This window comes from Rhipicephalus microplus, unplaced genomic scaffold (genome assembly GCF_043290135.1).
Source record: "Rhipicephalus microplus isolate Deutch F79 unplaced genomic scaffold, USDA_Rmic scaffold_15, whole genome shotgun sequence".
Taxonomy (NCBI): domain Eukaryota; kingdom Metazoa; phylum Arthropoda; class Arachnida; order Ixodida; family Ixodidae; genus Rhipicephalus; species Rhipicephalus microplus.
Genome location: NW_027464588.1, coordinates 15,866,551 through 15,894,275, shown reverse-complemented (window position 1 = coordinate 15,894,275; position 27,725 = coordinate 15,866,551). Strand labels below are relative to the sequence as shown.

General features: G+C 42.2%; 1 protein-coding gene across 1 annotated transcript in view; it reads right to left on the bottom strand.

The window, feature by feature from the left end:
- LOC142784788 (solute carrier family 41 member 1-like) overlaps window positions 1-18,034 on the bottom strand; it is a 35,269-nt gene extending 17,235 nt beyond the window's left edge. Inside the window, exons 1-4 of the mRNA XM_075883287.1 lie at window positions 17,792-18,034; window positions 14,993-15,100; window positions 10,151-10,222; window positions 183-315 (exon numbers count right to left, since the gene is read on the bottom strand). Of these exons, the coding sequence (XP_075739402.1) occupies window positions 183-315; window positions 10,151-10,222; window positions 14,993-15,100; window positions 17,792-18,034 (556 nt within the window). The remainder of the gene's footprint in view (window positions 1-182; window positions 316-10,150; window positions 10,223-14,992; window positions 15,101-17,791) is intronic.
- Window positions 18,035-27,725: the final 9,691 nt, after the last annotated feature.

The following is a 27,725-nucleotide window of genomic DNA, read 5'->3' as shown; positions in this document are numbered from 1 at the left end:
ATGTAACACACCGTGCCTATTTCTAGTTTTGTCAACTAAATATTTATGTGTGCATTTATAAACTTCTCAAAAATATTTTTAAATGCTTCACAATCGCATTACTTGTTTTTGTCCCCTGCTCCCATATGCAGTTCTTCGGTGATTGAGGCTATGTAAAACAAATACGCAACTGAGAAAGAGACTGGCGGTGTTGACAGCGGCCAGCGCTCCAGCGTAGAGGACGACGATGTGGGAAGGATCCCAGAGGCTGTCAATCGCCAGACCTTTCAGGACGGCGAGTGAACATGTCAAGAAGGTCGCCACTGTCGACTGGCACTGCACGTCAACATAGATCGACAAAACAAGGTGTAGCTCATTCAGACTCATTAAAAAATAGCAGATCCCACGTACAGTGGGAACCGATGATATGCGAAGCACTAACAAGGATCTCACTTTAAACCCAAACCAATGTTATCAGACGGATGTAAATTATGTAGTACCCGACTTCCATCCATCATTGCTGTATATACACGTCTCATTTACCTTCGCTGTCTATTCACACCAATTGATACGAAATTTGGTATATGTATATCTAGCTTAACGGCCCTGAGTGCGCTATGAGCATGGCATGTATTCATGTTTTACATGACACGCATGTCATGATTATCATGTCTGGGCGTGTCATTTAGCTTCGTAGTCTGCTGACGTGGCGTGATACTAAATTTGGTATATGTGAAGTAAGCGAAACGAGTGCGAGGGCAACACGAGCGTGGAGTTTAGCCATGACTTTAATGGTATGCATGTCACGATTTCCAGGTTAGGATCTTCGTCATGCAGTCATGTAATACCCTACCAGTTTTGCATTGTGTCATGTGAACGAAACCACCGCAAGAGCAGGGAAATCTTGTAATCTAAATCATGACATTCATGACTTAGCTATCAAGGTTTTTATGTTATGATTAGTTATATATGCTCGTCATATAGTCATGATATCGCATACCAGTTTTGGTATTGATACCATTATTTAAACGGCTTGGAGAGCTGAAAGTCGGAGATTGTATAATAGATAGATAGATAGATAGATAGATAAATAGATAGATAGATAGATAGATATATAGATAGATAGATAGATAGATAGATAGATAGATAGATAGATAGATAGATAGATAGATAGATAGATACGCTCAATGTCACTGTACTTTGATAAGAAATGCTTCACATTAAAAAAGCTTTCTCATTCAGGGCTCACTAAAACCTGGACTCACAAATTTTTTTCTCAACAGGATACCTTAGACTCAAGCTCATGGCCAGAACAGACTATTGCGAGTCTGAATGAGTTGAATAATGAATGAGTGATTCAACTTCTGCACGTAAACAGCTGATTAGTAATGACCTCACTTTCCAGCCCAAACAGTACTGAACGAACACATACTAGTTACTGTAGTTATGATTTAAATATTTTCACGCACTATGTTTGATATGGCGTGAATCTCAGGGTAATACAGTTATGAACGGAGGAAACTCGAAGAATAGGTTATATAATAGAATAGTTATCGCGAGTGAAAACTTGACAACATTGTCTGAGACCACTGTTTATGCGATTGCTTTATGTGGTTGAGACCTCGTGATAAGCGCGCAAGCGACACTACGCTGACATCAAGCGTTACGAGAGCGCTGGGTTCATGTGACCTTAATATTTTACTTCAGTTCTCAGCTGCTGCTTCTCAAGTGTCTAAATTCGCTAAAAAATGTTTCATGTGTGATCTTGCCGGACTAACCTCGACATACTCAACTTTCATATTGATACGCATACTCCACTAGCACACTCATTTCCCAATTTCTACTCTGTCCACTCATTGATTTCGAGCTGTACTAGATTAGAACTACAGCAGCAGCAGCAATCTTTGACAATAAGAGGTTGTCGCCATGATTTTCCTTTCACGTTAGCGTTTACATTGAGGGTTGTTTTTTAACACAAAAGAGTTTTATGCCGGGGTCGACTAAACTTTCAGTGACGTATTTACGTCACGGAAATGACGTCAAAAAATATTCACAATCAGAAAACAAAAAAATATTCTTTCAATGACAATGGAAACCATCACACCTAGGTTTAGGACAACATATTATGGGCACACTATCCCCTGTGCCATAGTCACATGTTTTGTACGCTTTTAAAAATACCTCACTTATATGTACCACTGTCCTTTCATGTTCTTGGTATAGAGCAGCAAGGCACTATGGGCCATCGCATCTGCCATTCGTTTCTTCAACGCGTCGTTTCTAAGCATTCATACCATTCGGCGTGTTTCGTTCAAATGCGATTTTGTTAACGCCTTAACACACCACCAGGTGGCACCCTTACCCTTACCCCATTCAGTTTGGACTGGCATGGTGAATGCACGTGTTTTTGGGCGCTCCCGATTGACTGCACCGATAAGTGGTTTTGCATGTTTCGAGCTAGCTTTTATAACTATATGCAACAGTTAAAACCTTTGCGACACTTATTACATTGCACGGCTTTTTCGGGGTCAGTCTCCAGATATTTACTTGTTTGTGTGTGTGTTTGTGTTTTTCCTCTTGCCACCTCGTGAGAGAGGTGAGAACACCGAACACGCAAGTTTGTGTAGTAGAGCTTAGACTTCCTTTTTTTGTAGGGCATGGTTTGTCGTATGCCGTGTTTTGTAATTATCGATTGGGACAATTCATAAGAAAAATTGGTGTCAAAAAGACATAGCTAAAAAGGCTGTAAAATGTTTATGTTGGGGGGGGGGGTTTGAAAATAGACCTAAGTGCAGACGCGAATAACGTGGAGGCTGCCGCCAAGTATAGGCAATGTGAGATCGAGGAAAAAAAATGGAGATAATGATGGTTGTCCAGAGTAAACTGCTGATGAGAGTCACCGATCTGGAGATCGCGTTGGCGACAGAGCAAGAGAAAACGAAGGTTGAAAGAAAGGCTCAAATCCACCGAGGAGGCACTAGCGAAGGTGAGCAAAGGAGCGGCCGACGGAGAGAATAATAGGGCACCAGACACAAGAACGGCGGAGAAAGAAGAGCAAGCAAGTTTGAAAAAAAAACAGTTTCTGTCGGTTCAATGGTCACAAAAGCTAGCTTCAGCGAAGTAGTGGTGGGACTGGGAGGGAACAGAGCAGTTGGCGTCACAGGTGCAAGAGACCTCCCCCCCCCCCCCGGTGCAGGATGCTCCAGCTGAAAAGTCACAGCACGTGATAATCGCCGCGCACTAGAATTGAAATCGAGGTGCAGGAGCAATCAAAGAGAGGGCAAGAGCTGACAAAAAGGTCGCAGTAGGAACGTTCCCGGGACGCAAGCTAAAAGCAGTCATGAGGCAAGCGAGCGCAAAACTAAAAACTACAGCTGATAGAGGAAACCTCGTGATAAATTCGGGTGGTTTAGGTGATGTCTTAAATGAAGATACGGCAGGACTAGTGACCACACTGGCAAAAGGAGTCGGTGATATGTGCGCCATTTCTCCTCAGGTACATGTAGTGATATGCACGATACCGGAGGTACCGATGCGTGACGTCTACCTGCAAAGAGTGGTTGTCAACGCAAACCAATAGATATGACGGATGAGTCGAAAGAAAGGCTTTGAGGTTGTGGAAACAACCAGAGAGGTGCATAGATGGGTGGTTTTCAACGAGACGGAATTCACTTCGATAAGAGGCTAGGCCATGAGGTGGCTTAGTGATTTGCAGGACGCGCAGTAGCTTTTTTCGGGGGCACGCAGGCCCTTAGGGGTGCAAGATAGCTAGTATCGAGGGAAACAACCAGAGGAGTTCTTTGACAGGTTGTATAGACACAAACAATTCCAAATAGGCATCAATATTTAGGACACATAGAGTCCGGGGCAGAAGTCGACGTAGCCACGAGGGCCGAGCCAATTCGCACGTAGGATGTATTAACATGCAGTGTGGCAGGAATGGGCTGGAGTGAGACAAGGTAGAAGAACAGCTAAGGAATGAGAGGCCGATGGTATATGGTTTTGCAGAAACACATCTTAGGGGCATGGAACAACCTTCTAATCATCCGGACTACACGCGGGAATATCTTAATAGAACAGATGGTCGCTGAAAGGGGGGTGGTATTGGAACATTCATTCATAAAAGTACAGACTGGCAAAGGGTCAAGCAGGCATGCAAGGAACATTTATGGCTAAAAGGAAAAGTGGCAGGGCAAGTGACGCTCCTCGGTTTTGTATACTTGTGGACAGGGGCAAAAGGCAGAGAGGAAGTCAATAAACGGTGTAGTGCAGAGGAAATGACTTTGACGAACTTGGAGAAGAGTTTGAGGTATTTATATGATGAGATATGAATGCGCACATAGAACATATGGATGGATATACTGATCCAACAGGCAGAATGGTAATAGTTGTGTGTGAACGGCATGATTTAATCATTTGCAACAGCACCGAGAAATGCGAAGGGCAGATAAAATGGGAGGTGGGAAGGCTGAAGTCGACGATAGATTACGCAATAAGGTCACATAGGATGTATGATCGGCTAAGGGTGATGAACATAGACGACTTTGGGTCCAGAAGCTTAGGCAGTGATCACAAACCTATCAAGCTGAGTTTTGGGGAAAAAAGAAATCGGAAAGGCGGCATTACGAGCAACCACACGGTAATATTTATTCGGAAATGCAAATAGAAATAGCAATATAAAGAGATTGAGAAAATAATCACCAAGGATATTAAAGCAAAGTGGACGTACACAAATATAACTCGATAGTTTAAGTTGGAGCTTGCTAAGGTACGAGTCAAATCAGCCGAGAAAAGCAGACACAAGCCCAAGAGCTGGCGGAATGATGAAGGTACCGGGATCCATAATAAGACGTCATGAAGCTTCCAGGGAACACCGGTATGCTAATCAGAGGGGTGAACCGTAGGATGATGTGAAAATAAAGTGGGATAACTTTTTCAGCTCCAGAAGGAAGCACCCAATTTGATCAGTGCAAAGATAAGATCGGGGCCCAATGAATGGCGGAAGTAAACAGGAAGGTTAGAAAGGCAGCTGCAAACTTTTAGAACCATCTCAATTCTGTGAGTAATAAGACAAGCATAAAACAGAGGTTTATAACTACAGTTAAAGGGGTCAGACTAGAAGGGGATGAGGCAATGAAATTTATAATAACAATGATGACAGAAAAATTTAGACACTAAGACAGCGCAGCATGCACCGTACCAGATAAGGATGGACCAATTAGCTGAGGGGCTCCCCTGGGACAACGAGAGTGGTAAAGGGCAAAAAAAGAGTTCCTAATTGCAAATCAACAGGCCCTGACGGCATCCGAATCATGGATAATAAAGAAACGGGACCAAACTCTAAGCGGACATTAAGAAAGGCAGCGAGCAAAGCAATAATGAATGGTGCAGCCCCCGATGGGTGGAAGCTATGCAGAATGAACAAACTGTTTTCATTGATGCATTGTAATAAATTAGGGAAAAAGAACATATGCCCCCGTGGCTGACTTTTCTAGATATCAACAGAGCTTACGATAGTGTGATTCAAGAAGACTTGTGGAGAATACTGGACACACTAGATGTGGAAGATGGAATACCTTATCTTCTAAAGGCCTTTTCAAAAGTATCAGAGTAGTTATCAAATGGGAAGAACAGGTATCTGAACCTATTCAGATACGACACGGGCTTGGACCGGGATATCCCTTGTCACCTTTGTTATTTATGCTGTATCTCCAGAGACTAGAAGCCAAGTTAGAGGAGAGTCGACTCGGATACAGCCTCTTTTTTGCCAAGCAAGGGAAACAAATTGAACGGTCATTACCAGCATTGATGTATGCAGATGATATAGTAATAATAACCGACAACAAGGGATATCTGCAGAGATTGATAGACATCTCTGATAACGAGGGAGATATGTTAAATTGAAAGTACTGCAGGGAAAATTTTGCAATTATTTTTATTGATAAGAAAGGCAGTGATCATAAGATACGAGAAGTCACGCAAGAAATAGTGGATACTTACGAATACTTGGGCGTATGAATAAATAACGGGGCTAGGTACCTAAGAGAGCACGAAAGATGCGCAATAGCTAAGAACACCAGGAATGGGCTGTAATGAAAAATAGGGCACTTGGGAACTGCAATAGGTATGACGTTGCGAGAGGAATTTAGAAAGGTGTCATGGTCTTGGGTTTGACGTTCGGCAATGCGGTCTTGTGCATGAAACCAGAAGTTCAAGCAAGATTGAAAAATAAACAAAGTGGCATTGGTAGACTTGCTTTGGAAGCATACGGGAATGCCCCAAATCAGCGGGTACACGGAGACATGGGATGGACATCGTTTGAATGCAGGGAAGCTAGCAGCAAAGGTACAATTTGAGGAGCGATTGAGAAAATTGGGAGAGGAGCATTGGATTAGGAAAGATTTCAGTTACTTGTACATGAAGAAAGTCGATACTAAATGAAGGAAACGAACTCAAAATTGCCCAGCAAGTATTTAGACAACAGCAGAATGCAACGGTTAAAAAGAAGGGGAAGGAAACAAAGAAGGGACATGTGAAAGATGGGACTGCTTACGAAATCATCACTGGAGACCTACCGAACTTTTAAGAAAAAATTCGCAAAGGAAAAGATGTACGATAATTCTCAATGTATTTCACTGCTCTGTGAGGCTAGTTTGGGACAATTGCGGACCAAGAGGTACCGATTATATTTGAAGGCACAGACACGGTATGTATTGCTTGTGGAGGGCAGAAGGAAACGGCTGAACTTTTGAAAATGTTTTGTAAAGGACATCGCCGTATAGACGAAGATACTGGCGCCGATTTTTTAAAAGCATTGGGGTTTAGCGACAATGAAGGCAAAATAGACAAACGGGTAGAAATAACCAGGAGGAGGCTAGGTGATTGGTGGCTACAATCGAGGCGCGAGTGAAACTCAATCCTTAAACACACAGTGGTAATACTTAACTTTATGGCTAGGTTGCTTGAGCCACCGCCTGATCTAATGGGTACAGCTGGATACAACCATTCATCCAGCCACTCTTTGGCGTCGTTCATAGCATCCAGCTATTTCAAAGAGATCTGACACGCCCACCGACTTCATCTGGCTTTAACTCCGCGTTCCCCACGAACGCTCACTCCGCGAACATTCGCCGCATACCGAAAGTCACAGGCGACGCGCGTTGCGTTTCTCTGTCGCCGGGCCAGGCATTGATCTGTAAGTGGTGCTTATAGGTGACCTTAGCGCGAAATTCTCGTCCAATCAGCCACACTTCACTGGCTGTCACATTTTATTCTCCAGTTGTGCTCTCCCCCTTAACTCCTTGAACTACCACAAGCATCTGTGGCCACAAGGGTTTGTTTATTCCTTAATTATGGGTGCCAGTCGTGGGGATAGAGATGTATGACTAAGCGACATCGTGGATGCATCCATGTTAACCAATAGACATTGTGGAAGCCCTCTTACCTCAATGTACTATTAACTTTAAACTTGCTCCCTAAGGATGCATATTACTTTCGTGTTTTACTGACTCCTATCGCGGAGGGATTAGCGATGTTTTAGGGGCGAAGCTCCTTATTCGGTGGATCGCGCGTCTGTGATGTATGTAATAGTAGTAGGTAGCCACCTCTCGTTTATTTTTTTGGAATGTCCGCTGGATGGTGGTGCTTTTATATGGCGAATATATGATGAAAAGATGCGAGATGGCGGTACTTGAAGCGTTCACTTGATGGATGAACCGACGTAGGGATGGAGAGATACAGATTCACAGACGGACACACGGATGCACAGACGGACGCACGCACGGACGCTCATATGGGCAGACGGACGCACGGATGAACGCAAGGACAGACGCTCGGACAGGCAGACGGACAGACGCAGAGACGGACATGCGTACGGAGGCATGAATGGACAGACGTACGCATGGATGGTTGCAAGGGTGGACGCGTGTACGGTCGCACGGATGGACAGAAGCAAGAACAAACAGATGGATGGGAGCGCGCATTAACTGATGAACGGTTCGCCCCACTCATCATCATTCACTCTGTGTATGTGCTCTGATTTTTTAAGAACCACGGCAAGACAATTGTTACGCATTGTAGTATGGTGGTACACCTACAAGTAGTTTTCCTATCTAATTTTCACGGCAATAAAGTTACTTTCATACTAACAACGTGTAGTCTTATTTTAAAGGGCTCAGTTGGCCTATTATACAGACAAAAGTGGAGACACTTCCTGAATATTTACAGAAAATCCACGCAGTAACTGATGATGAGTGGGGCGAAGCGTCTGTCTGTCTGTCTGTCTGTCTGTCTGTCTGTCTGTCTGTCTGTCTGTCTGTCTGTCTGTCTGTCTGTCTGTCTGTCTGTCTGTCTGTCTGTCTGTCTGGCTGTCTGTCTGTCTGTCTGTCTGTCAGTCGATCGGTCGGTCGGTCGGTCGATCGGTGCCTCCATCCATCCGTCCGTCTGTCTGTGTGTCTTTCTGTCCATCCGTTCACTGCTATCACACTAGGGCACGCATTAGATGGACAAACAGATGGACGGGCACTTCACCCCACTCATCATTACGTATTCCGTACATCTAGTGTGAATTTTTTATTATGAATGCACAATCTTTCCTCTTTATTTATAAGATATACAATAACTGCTAATGCCACCTAGTGAGATTTCTGAAGACACATATATACAACGCCATCTAGTGAGCAATTTTTAAAACTGACTGAAAGAGGCTACTACAACAGACTATTAGAGAGGAGGGATAGACCCACAACCCCAAAAGCTTCGCACCTAAAATATGTAACTCTACTGTTTCCAGCAATGCAAACTTTGAGCTAATGGTATTGAAAGTACCACAAAACAGGAAAAACTTCATCATTACATTTGGAAAACTACTATTTGTAGAGTTGTGGCCGTTTGTGATTCTATACTAAAAATGTAAACTTTTATGCTGGTGTTACGTTTCATGTTTAAAGTTAAGTAACGTGAACTTTGTTATCGAATTTATTCAAGACAGCGACAGCGAACATTCACCATAGATGATAATTTAGCCTTTTTTGTCTCAACGGCACACTGAAGCCTTTATGAATTGCCAAACTACAATCAACCTATGAACTTACGCCCGTCAACCTACGCTTTACAAGTTCTTGCGACATTGAAAAATAACTTTTTTTGCATATATCTCCCAAAGTGATCATTCTACTCGAGTGTGGCCTGTGTGAATACTTGTCAATTCTATCATGCTCCCGAATCGAACTCTTTGTTGATCTTTTTGTAGAAAAAGATTGCTGCAAAGTTTTACTGAGACCCGCGTAGTAAATATAAAGAAATGCGACTTCAACCTATATACTGAATATTTATAATACTGTTATATTTATTTTTATTGCCTATAAATTATCCAGACAAAACAACGTGACAAGACAAAGTATAGTATAAATGGTGTTTCTGCATATAGTTGAAGCAAGTGCGTCCGCAGATTGTGACCAATTAAGTGCGCAAATCAGTGTTAGCGTGCTTAGAGTTGCATTTTTGATGATTACAATGGAGAAGTTTGCCCCTACAACCTGTGCCACTGCCACACTTGTTTTCTGTTTCCACAAAATGATGAGAGCTCTGCATCTACAGCAGCAGCTTTCACATTCATCAACCTGTAGTACTTCCAACAAAACTACCCCATCCATGTCCCCTGTGTATTCCTACTTGAAATACTTAACAAGAAATACTTTTTTTTTATAGTCGAAAGCATGTTTTTAGCGTTTATAGTTTTGATACACGTGAACTACATCAGTGTCAGTGCTGGCATAACAGAACACAAATAATTACTCATTTGTTTCATACACCAGACAAGTTATCACAAGAAGTTATCATCATGCAGGCCTTTTTCAAGATATCGCACAGGCAGGAATTTTATAACCACAGTATGAAATGATGAACAGAAATGCTACACGGAATACCTACTTACACGAAACTAAATCTAGCAAAAGTAGTGGTTTTCAGTGAAAACAATGAACATTGCATTGCAGAACGAAATCGTAAAACTATTTATTGGGTTGTTTTGTTCATATATTTATTCACCCTATATAGTAATCTCAATTATGACCACTTAATATTCATGTGAAATATATTTTCCTTACAGTTCACTATCGAAAGCTTTCGAAGATTGTAGCAGTAATTAAATGAGCAGAAGTAGGTACGTTACCTGCAAGAGGGCGATGTTTGCAAATATCATGGGTAGTTGTTCGCGAACCCGGTTCAGGTTGCCCAAGTTTGCCTGGGAGATAAATAAAATATGCCTTGTAGTATATTGCATTCGGAAATAAGGTTGAACTATTATAATATAGGATATACTCTACTATAAAAGAGCCTCAAAGGAGGCCTGTGACACTATTTGAAGACGTATTTATTATTAGTTATTCTGGTGCTGTGGAACCCATAACTATCATTGCACACACGACAACGTCAAATACGACGCAGTTGTAATTTATTTCACGGGATATACTGCCTTTTTTCAGGCTACCGCGACACACAGCGGCTATTCTTATTATAAGAAGTGACGTCATGTCATGTGGCGTGACAAAAAACACCGTACTAATTTGATTAGCTTGATGCGAGAAATAGCAGGCCATATTTATATGGTGGTAGCTAGGCCTACGAGTGAATGCTAAAACAGCAAAAAATTTTTTTTTCTCAGAATGAAATCATTCCTCTCTCGAAATGATGTGTTTTCAGAACAACGAACACAACACTTAACCTGCGAACGATGCTATGGCACACCGGCAACTAAATGTGGAAGCTTGTACCGAGTATTTAGCGAGCCGAAAATGCAACAGGCCGTGATGGCCGCGTTGCCGAATTGAACGCACCTTGCACTGCAAACTGAGATGAGACCTTGCCCAAAGCGCATGTGTGTATCCTACATAGTGTGACCATGGGAGCATCTGCTACTCGACGCATGTGAATTGTGGTAAGCAGGCCATCACACCCTCAAAAAAGCGATCAAGAGGTATTGTGTGAAAGCCACCAAGAGATGACATTTTTAGGATGTCCTTATGAGACGCGCGCTGTGATTGGAAGTGGTCTTTGACGTCATCAGGCGAGTAACATTTGAAAGAGAACGTTTCTCGTTGTCGTCTGCTAAAGTATTGAACTTTGAGGACTCATAATTTCACTTTCTGTGCACCAATTTTCATCAGTCTTGTTGCATTTGTTTCAGTAATCACGGCTACACGCGTTTCACTGCTAAATAATGCTTTAGTAAAAGTGTCGCGGGGCCCATTGAGCCATCTCAGTACATCTTCAGTCCTACGCCCGTATTCATACACGCTAATTTTCTTGAGCTTGACTTACCACCTCCTTCAATGCCACACAAATGCGTTTACGACAGATACTACCGTGGGTGGCCCTGAAGGCGGCACCGAGGCACCACCAACGCACAACTGGTGCAGTCTCGTGAGCCTCATATGAGCAAAAAAAGCCTACCTACCCCCCATACCACACCTCCAAAAAAGTTATAGTTTAGACTCTGAGGCAATGCACAACAGGCCATGTGTGCTCCCACGAAGTCCTAAAGTGGAATACAAAATACACCCACATTTTATTATACCTCAAAGCAAACCTATGCACTCTATGTGCATCTTGCGCGTTGGAAAGAGTATTTTGTTCTTGCTGAAGCACAAGAAATTCGTTTTTGAAATTTATAAATGGGAAAACTGAAATTAATTTCGGTAAAGCAGCAGTGACTACGTGCGTTTGACGGGTTCTCGTTTTTCTAAATATAGGAAAATTTTATTAGTTCTAAGATTCCTTATACTTTTTATAAAGTTTAACGACTTATAAAACAAAAAAGATCAGAACCGAGTGAATATGCCATTTACAATTAGCTTGCTGGGACGTTCGGCATTCTAAATTTTAGTGAACAAGTTCAGAATAATATATTCAGTATTTTCTATTCCCGAAAATTGAAGTGTACTTTGAAAAGTACGTTCGGTTATAATGGGTTCAAACTGTAACGCGAGAGCAATGTCCTCTTCTTAAAAGTGCGTATTTCAAAAACCTCGATTAAAATGTTTTATGTGTCATATAACCCGAAAAGTTCAAATCATGGATTACTTCAAAGTAAGCGATAAAGCTGAAAGTAGCTTGTGTCAATGAAGTTAAGCATATACCTGTACTCTCTGTAGAGGGTAGCACACTTTCAACCAGAAACATTTATGCGAACTAAGTATCTGTTTTTAGCTTTCTATGCACTTACTACATGGTAGCAAGGGGATACATGCCTTAACGTCCATGTTTTTGTCATCTGTGGCCGGCTTCAATCCACGACGTCATTATGATTATAGGGTGTTATTACACCCAGTGTCAATGTACTCCTGTACCACTCGATTTTCACAGTGCTATGCCAGGTTATATTATGAAGCCTGTATACAACGCTCTTGTGTTTTTAAAGCATGAAAGTTGTTTTGACTGCATTTCTAAGTAGAGGAAGTAATTTTAGCTGCATTTCCAAGCATCGACGTGGCTGTATGGCAGAATACTTGCTTGAAAAGAAATTGGCTGGGATTCGATCCTCACTTGGTCCCGGACATGTTTATTGTTCATTCATTTCATTTGACTCTTGTGTCAATCATGGACAAGATCATAATTTTTTGCTGCCGACGAACGATGCCGGCCTCGATGCAGACGCCAGCATATCTGCGAAACAAGCCTTCTAATCTTATCACATGAAAAAGTGTGGCTCATCCACGGGAACATTGTAAGGATGTTGAGGCAGCGTTATCAAGATATGCCCGGACTGGAATTCGCTGACGTGCAGCAAGACCGCGCGGCCAGGACGACTTACTTTTGTGTCCGGATCACTCTTTCTGCAGCAAAGCTACACATTTATTCCTCATATGCCTGGGCGCAAGCTCTAGCTCTTTGTTAAAGTGAACCTTATAAGACAACGTCATGTTTCACCCTCTCGCCTCCCAATTTCATCCGTCATCCTCACAAGACTGCTCCTCGCCCTAACTTCCCTTCACACCTTCTTGCTATGCTATGTAATATTATGCATGGTTAAGGAAAATTCCTGCATTCAGTATGTGCTAGAGCCGTCATTTCGACATTTTGTCTTCAATTCTGCACTACTTTCTTCAGTGCTTCTGTATGCGTGCTTCGTACCCTCTCCTTCAAAACAAGCAAAAAGTAGTAGAGGGCAACTTTGAAAGCGGGCATGGTGGCGATAAGGAGGCCGCCATTTTGAATTGGGTTCTTCAAATGGAAACAGGTATTCCCTCAAAACGGAAAAAATTGCGAGGGCGTGGAGTTGGAGGGAGAGAGGGGGAGATGCATCTCTGAATTATGAAATATATTATGATTATGCTTAATTCATTCTCAATCTGACGGAGGCCACATGTGTAACTTGTACGCCAGAAATTGATATAAGGGCTCCACCGTCATCAGTTTTTGTTGGGTATGTCATATTGAATGGATTCAAGAACTCCCTTGAAAAAGTTCATAACTAAGTTATGACTGCGTATTTTGTTTCCTAGCGATTGGAAGTTTGCTTTGCCACAACGCTTTACCTTAGCGGGCCATGACTTCGATGTCCTCTAAAGAGATACTAAAGGCAACAATTAGGTCGACGTTGACTGTATAAATATTGGTCCATAAACCTTGTGTGTTCCTTTTGTGCCAACGAAAGGCCTATTTTGAAATAAAATCCCGTTTTAGTGGTCCGCAACAGGTTAGCGCACTTTAAATTACTCGCCTCAAAAAGTGCACAGTTCGACCAACTCCCGTCACTGTTGCAATGCACGATGTTGCCCGGCTTTCTAGCAGCAGATCGAAAGCAGTGGGAGCCACAGCAGAAAATACGGCCATAGATCAACTTCCCGCCATCGGCTCCAAGATTGTAGACGTTTTTTGGTTCAACTGTGCCCCGCTATATGGCACCATCTGTGTAGTGTAACCACGCGGAAATTGCATTTTTGAACCACTCGCGCCATTCTCCATAGTTACGTCTGCCAGTTCTTTTTTCCATTTTTCAAACAGATACAAAAAGCGGCACTTGATTGCGTATTTTGATGCACGGAAGGTTCTTTATTTAGTGCAGGTAAACAAATTACTATGGAATAACTTTACGTGGTTTATTCGATGTAATCGGGATCATTTTAAGAATGTCTGACTGCGGCGCTTGTGTTCTTGTGAATTTACCCTAACTACACGGTAAGTAGCGCACTGTCGTTGATAAACTTGTCGTTTTAGATCATGTCATGCATTGAGCTTTCTTTCTGGCGGAAATAGTCAAAATACTTTAGTGTACTTTTAACTTTACAAGCATAAGTTCCAGTATGCATGCCAAGTTGTGTAGACGAATCTGTGTCTATTGCATTGTTTTTGCGATAAAAAGTGACTAAATTTATGGTAAGTGGCAATTGTAGCATCAAATTTCAAGGACTTTCAAAACGTCACCTTTATTTTGTGCCTGTTTACAGAGCGCTGAAGGATTTTACATTTTTATTACCTTAACAAGCACACCTGAATTAGTGAACTTTGCTTCTCTTTTAGGATACACTGGTTCAAATAATGACTGCATTTTGTCTAGTAACTGTACTTAAGTAGCTTCAGGATACCATATTATAGACGATTCCTCTTCACATCTTCTGAAAATTGTGCGTAATAACAGTAGTGAAGCGGGGAACACGCTTATAGAAAAGACTTAAAGTCCATGAAACTGCGAGTATTAGGGTGAAACATATACTTCAGTAAGGCGTCTTAAAAGTGTGAGTAAACAAGGAACAATGGGTTCGTTGTTTTATGAAATGCAAACATCAAGAGGAGCTTATGCTACGGAAGACGCCATCGAAAATCAATAAGTTTTGTAATTTAGGTGAGGGTGTGATTAAAATTAAAACATGACACTCTACAGAGCAACTGAAAGCTACAGTCTGACAGGCACGCATGAAAATGTACATTCGAATAGTGCGAGTGGAATAGACAAGCGAGGACGTGGATTAGTTCGGTATTATGTGGGTCGAAGAGTGACACACTGAATACGCACCTGGGTGCTAAGCCTCGCAACCAGGGTCTGCTCCAGGTTGCCGTTGAGTCCCAGCAAGGGTGGAATGACCACGAATATGTGGTGCACTATCACATACACCGGCCACTCCTGCATTGTGGAAATGAGAACATATGGAGCAGGCTCAAACAAGGTGTAGTCGCAAAACAGAATGCGGTGTACCCTAACACCAATAAAAGTCTGAACATTTTTTTCTCTCAATTCTTTGCATCTTATTACAGAGGAGCTAAACTCAACAAGTGTCACTTAAGATTTCCCGCGAGCAATCAAACGATATTGCTATGATTTAATCCAGCTTGAAAATTTCTAAAATTTTTCGGTTGTGATCAGTAAGACCCACATCCACGTGTAGTACTAGAACTTGAGCGACCACCTCATGCTGCATTGCGTGTATAAGCAAAAACTATGTATTTTTATTTTCAGTAAGGGTAAAATCTGTTTTACTAACCATTCGACCAGGACACCTAAGCATAGCATATGTGGCCAGGTTTTACATAAAAAAAACAAATTTCAGTTGTACCATACATTAAAACAAAGCTTTAAATAGAACTTTTAAAACAATGCAAATAGTTTTATTCGTTCAATTTGACGGAACTCCATTTACAAAGACCTAATGATGGTTTAAATTGGATAGCTACTCAACCCAATAAGTCCGCCTATTTTTAGAAGGTGGTTGCTTTTGGTCAGCCACTTTGTATACATTAAATACGTGGCCGTCAAAAACAATAACGACAATCTGCTTGGTCGTGCTTAAAGAGGCACAAAGTTCGCTGCGATTTTCTTACTAAATTCATAAGTCGCAACTAGAACCATTCACATTGAAATACGAGGTAATACAATTACTGCGAATGAAGGATACTGGAACTACGTGATACAACAGTTTATATTCCGCACTATTACCGCAGGTCGTGCAGTGCCGTTTTAAAGGACGCGATGGGGAACAATTTATTAATTTGAAGGTTTCGAAGCTTGACATTATGCGAATAATCAATTCAGGGTATGTGATTAGGACTTTGATGGGAAATATCTTACACGTTACTTTTTTTGCCGAAATACTTGAAGGAATTGTTAAAAGCGACACGCACAGGACCAGTGCATGCACATGAACTCAATGGAGTGTCTAGTGTCATAAATACGTGTTGCTCTCGTTTTTATGGAATAAAGTTTTGGTACGCTCCATTGCGCTAATCCAGCAGTGAAGGCACGTCAAGCATGTAATAACGCCTTATTTTTTAGCAGGTTTTTTCTTTGAAATATGCTATGACGCTGGCAATGTGTGATATCTAAGCAACACATCGGGTTTCACCGCCAGCCATCTGAAAGCTGAGTACTGCTCGAATGTTATGATGAAACTGCAACAAATTTGTGAACGATTCTAAAAATGATGTACTGCCTCAAGTCAATATTTGCATATATAGCATCATAGGAGTGCGTACAGGAGAGACACAGGGACGCGACATTCTTTTAATCACTTAAAAGGGTGTTTGTAGAGTCTGCCTCATACGTTTGTTCAATTACGAATACACTGGTATTTTAAACTATTGGCAGCTGAAGACACCTGACGTTGCATTTCAGGAACTGTCTACTTCCCGTCTTCAACTCAGGCTAGCCCTTGGATGAAGGAAGTCTCCGCATAATTTCCAATTCCTTAACCCAATGTAAAGCACGTTGTCGTTTGGATTTTGCCAACGAAGAGGGAGGGGGGGGCGAGTGCGATGAAAATTCACTATCACACTAAATGGGAAACCCTACCCATGCCCACGATAGGATCTCTAGATTTATCGGTTTTACCACAAATGTGTTTTTGCCGAGGTGCACCACAACTCCGCTGGCCTATTTCCGTCACTGATGTCGCACATAATATATCCTAACCAATGGCAAACTTTTCCCCGGGTTTCGAACATACAACCTCCCATGCCATAGTGGGCGGAACAAAACCACTAGACCATGGAGTGTACGTTGCCCAGCTTTTCATATACATTAGAGGCCGTTCAGCGCGTTCACATTTATAGCGAAATGGCCCGAAAGACGTGCATTGGGGACGCGGTAAAGGTCGTCGTCCTGTGTCTGAAGATGCGCGCGCGTCTTCACAAAACGAGGTCGTTCATGCACGCCCACTAATCTCGCGATTAAGGCGCTATGTACCTCTTGCACTTCCACGGCAAGATTGCTTTTGAGTTACAGTAATTAAGGAGAGCACGAAGGTTGCTTCGCTAGCTACTCGATTTGAGTTTATCCAAAGCTGCTCACACACGAATAAGTAAGAATTCGATCCGCGACAGTTGTTCCTCTGCGCGCGTCCCGTGTATGCTACTTTCGTGCGTGCTTTCTCCTTGAGCTGCCCGCTGCAAGTTTCGAACTGCTTGCCGTTCTTTGCGTGAGAGTATAATTTGTTTCTGTAGCATATATTCGTTCTCCTTTGTGCACGAACAAAACAAAATAAACTGTAAACTCCTTCTGTTATGACACGTTTCTCTTTCCTGATATACTGATTCCCAGAAAGAGAGATCAGCCATGTTTTCTCACATATTCAACTTTTATTTGTACTCTCGTTTTCTTCCTTTTTTTTCATGGAGCGGCTCTGATTGCTGCCTCACGAAATATTCACAATTGAGAGATTGCGCCTACTTGTTTCTGTCTGTTTTTTTTCTTTCTTCATTTGTGAGTGTCTCCCTTGTTACAACAATGCATTTTATATTTCACAGCGTTTATCAAAATTGTTTATGAAGCTCTTGTTTTGAGTGACTCAGTAGTTCGCTGTTACAGTTCAGCCATTTTTACCTTGACCACGTCGAGCAGGATGCCAGCCAAGGTGGAGCCGAAGCCAGCCAGGATAAAGGGCACGAACACTTGAAGCGCCGTCGAGATCAGCTGAGCGTTCATCGTTCGTTCACCAGGAGTGGCGCTCTCAATAGCCATGCGTGGCACACTTGCACGGCCGATAAAGGCAGTGCCAACGCAGGCGTCAATCGAGAGGGGTGCACCCGCCTTGGACGGACAAGGATCCGGCGTTGGTGAAAGCATGAACGACGCCTGGCCAATATCACGAACAGGCAACGACAAGCTCACGTCGTCGTTGCGAGGGTCCTGACGGCCTTCCTCCGAGGATATCATGGTGGATAGCCGCATCGAAGCTACGGTGCGTAAGCGTTGCAAAAACTGTAATCTGCTGCCTTCATTTTACGCAATCTGCCGCTTTGTGGAGACATCATTGTACTAGGTTCTAAATAGCGTAATACTTGGTTTAGTTGCTTGCGGGTAGGAGCGTGTAGGCGATGTGCTAAAAATATTAGGACATTCTGAATTGTGCCTAAAATAGACCCTTTTCAAAATTGTAAAGTTTGCTTTCCTGCTACATGGCTTGAGCGAATATTGGTGGCTTGTCATTCTGTCCGAATAGCTTGTTTAAGCGGGTCTCGCGTACGCAATAATGGGGAAAATGTTGAGTCGCCTCTAAAAATTAAGCGCTCATAATAGACAAGAACGAGCACGTTCAACTAGGACTCAGGCGTGCGCACGAAGGGGGCAGAAGGGATGGCGCCGACCCCTAGTCACGTAAGAGGGGGCGCAAGATCTGCTCCCTACATTGACTCGGAAGCGGGGCACTCTGCTAGCCACACAAGAAGGAGATCGTAAAATTTTCCCCCAATATTTACCTAATAGATAGGGTGGTGGGCGCAGCAATGGACCTCCACCTCCCTGACTACGAGCGCTACGCATGCCCATGACTAGGACCTAGGACCACGTCTCCGCATGAACCACGACAGGCACCACCATTACTCATTGAAAAGAAAAGCAGTTCAGAGGAAGCGCACTTGCGAATTATGAAAAAGGTCCATTGGGTCTTGCGGTTGTACATCAGAAACGGTTTGAAATGCAGGCGCAAAGTAACACACGAGATGAAATACCACCGCTAACTATGCCATCTGCTTTGCCATCTCGTGTCTTATTTTTAGTTTGCGTTGCTAGCGCTGCATTTACTTTCACTTATAGGATGGTCAAACGCTGTGAAGCCTAAACGCCGACGTACCGCCACCAGTTTAGTGAACTCTCGCTAAAGTGTCAATATCAGCAGTAGTGAGCGTCTCAGGCAATGTATCTGTTTTCAACCGCGTGACAGAAACAACGAGGCCTCAAGGTGCAATATGGTGGTGGGCTAAGCGGCTTGATAAAAAAACGGTATTATGTATGAGCTGAAAAACAACATGAATAGAAAGGGAAAGGTTATAGAAATTCGCTTTTGGTTGATCTGCCGTGGTAACACCATGTGAAAAGTTTCAGTGCACATGCTTGATTTTGTGTTCTTCCTTGAAGGAGTGGCCTGTCATTTTCTTTCAGTTCATGCTATTTTGCTGCTCATGTTATCAAAAAGTGCCACGAGGTTTTCCTTTCTTATGAGCGCTGTCAAAAAAGAGGTCATCATCTGCTCACCGCAGTTGGGACTGGATTGTTATACTAAATGTGTAACTTCATGCAGTATTCTAAGACGCACACTTTCGAAAACACACAGTGGTGATAATTCACGAAGCTATAGCGTAGGATGCGTTTACTCGTCCTCGATTCCCGGTGGTCAGAAACTGCGTCCACAATAAAAGAGCGTAGTTCTTCGATAGCGAAATGTTTCGTAGGGTGTAAGGATCTGAAAAAGCGATGTTTGTGATGTAGATTTTTTTCATGAGTGAGCAGTTCATTGTGATCCTCAAGCGCCGTAAATACGGGAAGAGAGGGAGATATAAAAATCTCTCTCAAGGAACGCGCGATAACAATGATGCTGTCTTATTCCACTTCATTGTGATAAAAATTTGCTCTTTCGCCTACGTGATTTGCCAATGTAATAGTGAACGGTATTTTTATGTTGTTGGTACAAAGAAAATACATTAAATTGAGCGTAATTGCTCAAGATTAGCTTACCCCCTTTTTACCTACTTCTCGTGATCCTGGCAAGTTTGATCAAATAAAGACTTACTGGCGTAAGCGTGTCAATTTATGGAGAGTGCAGTTTTATAGCAAAAGACTGTAACTCAGACATTAGTACAATAGTAAGTGCCACAGAAAGTTCACGGGCGACGTTCGTTTTCTTCTACCCTCAAGCACGCACGCGCGTACCCAGGGCCACACATACCCACAAATGCGCACACACTAAAACACACACACACCTAACACATAATATACATACGACACACACACACACACACTTCTTGGGAATCAATAAATTATAATTTACATGCAAGGCCATGTCTGCCAGCTATTATTGCCGAATATCAGTCACACAATCCACCTTCTTCGTTAGCTGTGCTGCCCTCTGGCGTTTTGGTAGGGCTTTTTCAGAACTAAAGCCTCTTAAACTAATGTTTAACGACATTTTAAAAAAGTCCGATTCACAATTGTCGAATTACGACGAAGAGGGGGGCATAGGCTTTCATTTACGTAATGTAGAAGCGTTACGTTCCGTAGCACAAGTGAACAACAAAATTGTAGGACTCAACAAGACTATCCTTTGTCCGCTGAACATCGTAGGTGCGCGCTTACTTTTCCTAAGCTAGTTATGAGCAAGCGAGAAACATGTGTTTACCGGTAGTGGTTTCCAAATGCCACGCGGATATATTGTGAAAGATTACTACCAGCAGTCTATCTAAAGCCACGCGAATTTGCTGGGTAGAGTAAGATTTCGATAACGGCATTTGCAGTTGTGGCGAACAGTGCATTTCCTGGGAAGAATTCAAATGTGTGAGCTTATTACCATTTGTACCCTGTTTTGAATCGTGAAAGCGGACAACGTAAGCACGCAAAGCCTGACCGTTAGCTCGGTTGGGTTTACTCGGTTGAGTTTACTTGTCCATGGTACCACTACCAAGTGGAGAGTACAGCATGTGTCAGCGTAGTCGTGCGTTTAAAAATACTGACCGGGAAGTGCTGTCCTGTAGCATGGTTCATAAAGGGGATCAAATTTAAATAAGATTTCGAGTGATATTTCATGACTTGTGAAATTCTAAACGTTACAGATCATATTTACTCGCCTATTTAGACTGCCTTATGGTATGAACATAGCATAAAAAGTGACTGCTTCGAGAGACTTGCAGGGAGGAAAATACGGTGTCTCTGATTCGGCAAAAAATGACCATTGTTCAGCCCCCAATGCACAGGACTTGATTGTATGTAAGGCAAAAGATAATCACCTTTTTAAAGCAATGGCTGAGCCTCTTCAGGACTAGAACGCTCCTTGTGACGATGCGGGAACGGAACACAGGTGTCTTGTCTTGTCTTGTCTCCTAGAAGATTTTGGCTCATACCCACATGGGGGATTGGCCACACTGTACCTCATGATAGATAATTTTTATAACGCTTGCTAAAAAAATAAAGAGAAATTAGATAGAAACAATAATAATGTTCCTTTAAAAAACGTGATAAAATTGTAGAAGAATACGATAAAACAGAACATATAAAACGAATTAACAAGAATGAGGAAGGGGAAGAAAGAATTGGATATATCTGGCAGTACCACTAGCAGCGTATCCTTCCGGTTGCCTGAATGAATTTATGTAGCGCTGACAGAATAGCACTGTGGCCCACACCCAACTGACTGGCTCCAAACGATAATACGGTGGATGTATTGACTGGCAATCCGAGCATACCAATCGGTCTTTCAAGAATTATTCGGCGCAGTGAGGCGAAGCGGCGGCATGTGAGAAGAAAGTGATCTATTGTTTCCGGTTCATTGCAAACTACACATAGGTTAGTTAATGAAAATCCTGATTTGTTGAGATAAAAATTTAACAGAGGAATTCTACAGCGAAAGCTTGTGAGGGTCACCTCACATTGACGGGAAAGGCATTTTGCGGTGTTCCATGTGAATTGCAAGTGCCGAAATTCTTCAGATTGTAGAAGCGACGTTTCGTTCATTTTTAAGATTAACAGGCGTTTGAATCGTTCGGCAGTAATAAAAGGAAACTGTGGAGCTACTGGCACCACAGGGAAATTTAAAGATGCCGAAGCGAGCGAATCAGCAATTTCATTTAGTTCAATTCCAGCATGCCCGGGGACCCAAATAAACCGAACTTCTGATAGGCTATGCGGTACGAGAGACCAAAATATCCTGAGAAGAGGAGACTTCTTTGCGGACGTTAGATGTGTACATACAGACAAAGCATCCGAAATAATAATAGCTTTTGATTGCTGATAATTTAGTTTTCGAAGAGCCAATGTAATAGCCAGGAATTCTGCGAGATAAATTGGTGTGAAGTCAGGCAATCGGAGCGCAAAAGACCAATTAAGCTGATGAGAAAAAATACCTACTCCAGCCTTCTGAAGATTTTGCGTTGCGTCCGTCGAAATTACTACGTATTTAGGAAAATGACTTAGATGGTCTTGAAGGAGGCCCTCCAGAACATGCTTTGGAAGTAACTTGGCATTTTTTGGAAAAATATCATCGAAAATTAAGTCAACTGGCACCGAGCATTGGGTTTGGGGAGTTAAATGCCGGAGGGAAACGTGAAGATTTGATAACAGAGGTGCTGGCACGGACGCAGTCTTCTTCTTCTGCGTCTGCTTCCTGGTGTAACGCGTGTCTTTTGTTTTGTTTTGTTTCCCTGGAATTATGGCTCATACCCACTCAGGGGGATTGGCCAAGAAAGTGTAGTGCAGTTTTTCTGTGATCATTTTAACTTTGTGTAACGAATTGGTATTATAATAAGACTAAAGTAAAAATAAGAAAAACATAAAAAGAGCAAACGGAAAAAAAATAAAAAAATCAAGTTGAGCAATTTTGAGATTTGATGTGTTATGATTACTACTCAGCTGCGTTTACTTCACTCTGCCCTGGGGAGTAATAAATAATTTTTTTTGATTGAAGATCACAAAGGTATACGCTTTGTTGCCTCAATATAATCGCAAACGGCATTGAAAGCATCCCTGTGGCAATGTCCCAAAACTGAGGCACCAAAGCTTAGCGCCGTTTCCGCCGTCAATCTAAGGTCTATTTTCCGAAATGGCATAATTAGTAATCTTTTTCTAAGTATATCGTAGCGGCGACAATACAAAAAATAATGATCTAGTGATTCCATTTCTCTGCGGAGAAATGGAACGCGTGTCTTTATCGTGATTTCTTCTTCATGTTTTGCTACATCCATCAGAGCACGTGCTCTTCTTCTGCAAAAAAAAATTGCTCATCTTAGACAGAGTGGCGCAACACTGGTTAACAGCAGAGGTGGGGAGCTTGTCGTAGATTGGAGCAGTAAATTCAATATGTCTGTTTATTCAGTTTGACACCACTTAATTTACCCACCGTTGTTATTTATTCACCCTGTGTACAAGTCGGAGGAAACGTTCCGTTGGGACAAGATTAAGTTGAACTAGGCAATCGAGAGACGAGGTGTGGATTCATGAATGTTACAGCATTTGTGCGCCACACAGCAAACTATACTTACATTGCTCTACGAAATGTGATTATGCTTTTTCTCTTTTCTTTGGCTCTTGTTTGTGTGTTTATGTGCTTGTAAGGTTTGATGATGATGATGTTGATCTGAAATGAATGGCAATCACCGACAAAGGCGAATAGGCCAAGAGCCGGGTGGCAAGATACCAAAATAAAACTAAAAACAATGTGAAAAGTTACTTCAGAGATAAAATTGCAAAAAAAAACCTTTCTCACTGCATTTTTCCTTTGTCTCTGTATTTTTTTCACTCATCAATCCTTCTCTGTTTTCGCTTTTTTGGCTCTCCTTTCGATCATTTATTTTGCTCTCTTTTTGCTTCTCAGACACTCGTCTTCTAACTTTTGAGCTATTCCTTCTATTTGTTTTTCTTTCTTCCTCACTTTTCCTCACTTTTTTTCTTTTTTCTGACCATCAGACTCTTGACTTCTATCTTTGTCTTCATAGCTTTTTATTAATTGAAATATTTGCGCTTTTACTTGTTTTCGCACTCTAACTCTATTTTTTTTTTCATCTGTACCCGTCCTTGACTTCTCCTCTCATCCTTATTGTCACTTTTCTTTCCTACCCGTTCGCCGTGCTCTACTATTGACCGTGAGATCGAGTGGAGTCACCGCCTGGCGGCAACTGTCTGAAGCGCGCAGTTATCACCGTTTTCATTCATTCAGAAAAAGTGCACTAGGACCACGTCTTCAAGAACTGGGCTTGAAATTATCAGAACCTGCTCTTTTTTTTTTGGAGCCTCTACATTCGGGTACAGCTAAGGGGATGTTTAATTCGCCATTCAGGAATACATAACTACGACTAAACGAGTTTATTGCTAAATAGGGGGCTCACTACATATTTTTCAAATTCCCTATTGGCACTTGAAATCATAACTAAATAACTAGCGCTTCCAGGAATGAAGCAACGCGGAAAGTATTGGGCGAATTCACCTTATAATCGGCCAATATCTTCCATTGGGTACGAGTGATAAGCAAAGGAAAACAACAACAACAACAAGAAGTTTATATTGCTCCATGTGTCGTCTGCTAGCCATGTCGTGTTTCTATGTGTGCGTACGTTATGCATTATCAAAGAGTGATTTGTGCGGTCGTGTTAGTGCGAGTGTAACTGCTTGATTTTATGACTTGAAGGACGTACGAAATAATATGGCCTTTCTCGGCTGCTAATACATAGATCGATGATTGATATGTGGGCTCAAACGTCACAAAACCACCATATCATTAGGAGAAACGCCGTAGTGGAGGGCTCCGGAAATGTCGACCCCCAGGGTTCTTCCTAATGCATTGTAATTAGATCAGCGAGTGCAACTTTTCACAGTGCTGTTGATTGACGTCGTGCCGTCCATTTACTGAAGTTATTTCAGACTAGGTGCCATTTTCCACTTCAAGCACATTTCAAAATGCTCCTGACATCCTCTCAAACATTTGTACTAATAAATGGCGTGTGCATGCAGTGTTTTAAGGTCTTGCTTCTTAAGAAAACGAGGCTCCAGGCTACACTTCTGCATGCTCTTTGCAGGTGCACAACTACGGCACTGTAGTTTATCGAATATGCGAGGTGCCTTGGATGAGCCTATATGTCCGTGGTGCCCCTACACATAAATATTACAATCACAAAAACTGGGACCCTTCTGTACTTTCACTGTTCTTAAAACGAAGTTACCATAAGCAACCTTGTGCTTACAGTTACGAATGCTTTAAAGAGCCCAAATATTCAAATTCAATTCAAACGGCAATACTTACATTTACTATTGCAAAACTTCGCTGAAAAACTCATCTTTCTTTACATTGTCTTGAGCGTTTGTGCGGCAATGTTATCGGCCGACGGAAGGCAGTGGTGATCTTTTTTTTTTGAAAAAAAGGACTGGTCCCATAAAATAAGAAGACTTTTGATGTAGCACTATCATGCAGGTATTATGCATCGATGAAAGCTTTCTGCTGAATACTTATGAGGTTTTTATATCGACTGGTGCACGAACGCGTGCGTATACGTGGTAAAAGCAGTGGGGCGGAAACACTGTCAGCCACTAATCTTTGCTGGACAGACTAATCGACTGTATCACATATGATGGTGTACAAAAGGAGGAAAAATTATCATTTGCGTATGAGTGCAAATAATGATACAGAACTTATCGCACAGATATGCGTGCTTTCTACTATCTTTCTTTCTTTTTCATTGTATGCAGATGAGAAAGAGGTAAGTAAGTAGTTCCGTCCTACTACAACAGAGTGTAGCAGGCGGAACACAAGCTAAACACAAACAAACAACACAGGCAAAGCGTGATTTAGTGCGAACGAGCACCGAGAGTCACCCAGTGCGAACATCCCTTTGAAAGGCAGAATGTGCTTTGCACGCTGGCAATAGTAACCTTGCATAGGCTTCGTGTACCGATTCAGTAGAGAGGAGCGTAGATATTACCAATCAACTGCGATCCACACACTCTACTCGCCGACAATCGTCTCAGTCCGCAGGCAACAAAGCGCCAGTGCGTGTATGTATACGCGCCGCACACCACCTATGCAAACGTGCACGGAGGTAGCCCGATCTCCCCGCGTATACAAGGATAACTTCTGCTCTACCATCGTGCCTGATATCCAATTATAAACGACGAAATAAAGAACAAGAAGCCTGGGGAGACAAATTATTGAAACGCTCACCTACTTATGGTGCATGCGCCGGTTCGTACCTTGACTCAGTAAATAATTTTTTGTACTCCAGAAATTACCTCTTTGTCCTTGCTTCCCTATACTTCCCTGGCATCCTTTCTTTTTTCTGTCTCTCTGTACTTGTTTTTTTTCAAGTAGTTTACTTTTCATGAAACGATACTCGGTATAGGTTAACTCACACATCTTTTTCAGGGACACCTCGTTGCATACTCGTTATCTCAACTATGTTTTGCAACGTTGATGTCGCGTATACCACCACGTAACGTACAACGGCTCAAAAGATAGAGTACCCTAAGTGTTTAAAAATAGACTCCAGCATATATATGAAACCACAACAGAAGAGCTGTGAGTCAAGATTTTAAGAAAAAAAATGTCTTCTTCATTTAGTTTACATTTCTTTTTCATGCATAATGCAAGGTATAAGCGTGGGCAAGAACTCAAAAAGCACAAAGGGGACAAGGGTCCTGTCCTTCGTTTGTCATTCGAAAGTTTGGCAGATCCCACTTACCTAGAAAATCGGTGTTATGAGAAGGATGCTTATGGAAGAGCGTTAGCTATACATGCTCGACATGTACCGCCACCATGAACTGTGGTGTGTTGAAGTGTTCCCTAAGCACGCGATGATGGTTACGTGCGCACACATCGCCAACACACGTACATCTGCCACGCATCTGCGTCGTTCCTGTGCCAATGGGTCATGAATACACGTCCAGTGGGCTGTTGACACCGCCTTAATTTGGACGAAATCACTGTGAAATGTCAGCACCATCAGCGAAAGTACAGTTGTTCCTTTAATCATTCATTATTGCGCCAATAAGAGGCCTATGTACACTGAAGTATGACATATATTTCAGTTGCTTAGACTTGTTCATGTCTGTTATGAAAAAGTGGTCATTGGCACCTTCATTTCTCGCCTTGGGCACGAGATCTTGGGAGGCTCTGTCTACGTAGCAAACGTCTTCCCTGTTTTGTGTGAACCAGGTTTGGTTATGTTTTGAAACATCGACAATAAAGTTGCTCCATTCCGCAGACGTGCACTAATGGAAGTCTTCAGAGATACAGCACTGACAAACTTTACTGAATATTGCCATTCATTACATCCCTGGCGAAGAGCTTTCTGCCAAACTTCTAAACAAGAAGTAACAAGGCTGCGTTGTGGGGTACCAAATCTAAGTTTCTACAAACACAGGTTCGCTCAGGCACCTTCGTCACTGTGCACGTTCTGTGATTAAGTAGAAACAATAGATCATTTCTTTTTGACCTGCATGTGGTTTAACACACTAAGGAAACCCCTTTTAGAAATACTTTTACGTGGTATTGGTATGGATTTTTCGTGCATGCCATTTTCTCTTTTGGAGCATCCATTTTCGAGTTCTACAGTGCGGCAGTATGCGCGGCTGTCCAGGAATATAATGATAAAACTAGTCAGTTGACTTATTATTCTAAAATATTATTCTGACGTGTCTACCAGACGATAAACGTATAAAAATCAGAGTGTTGCTCTCATTCAAGATAAATTTTTTTGCCTAAATAAATACATGCACTAGACTAAGCGCCACAATTTTCTAGGTCATCGAAAATCTTTCTATTGTATATACTAGATTATTCCTAAAC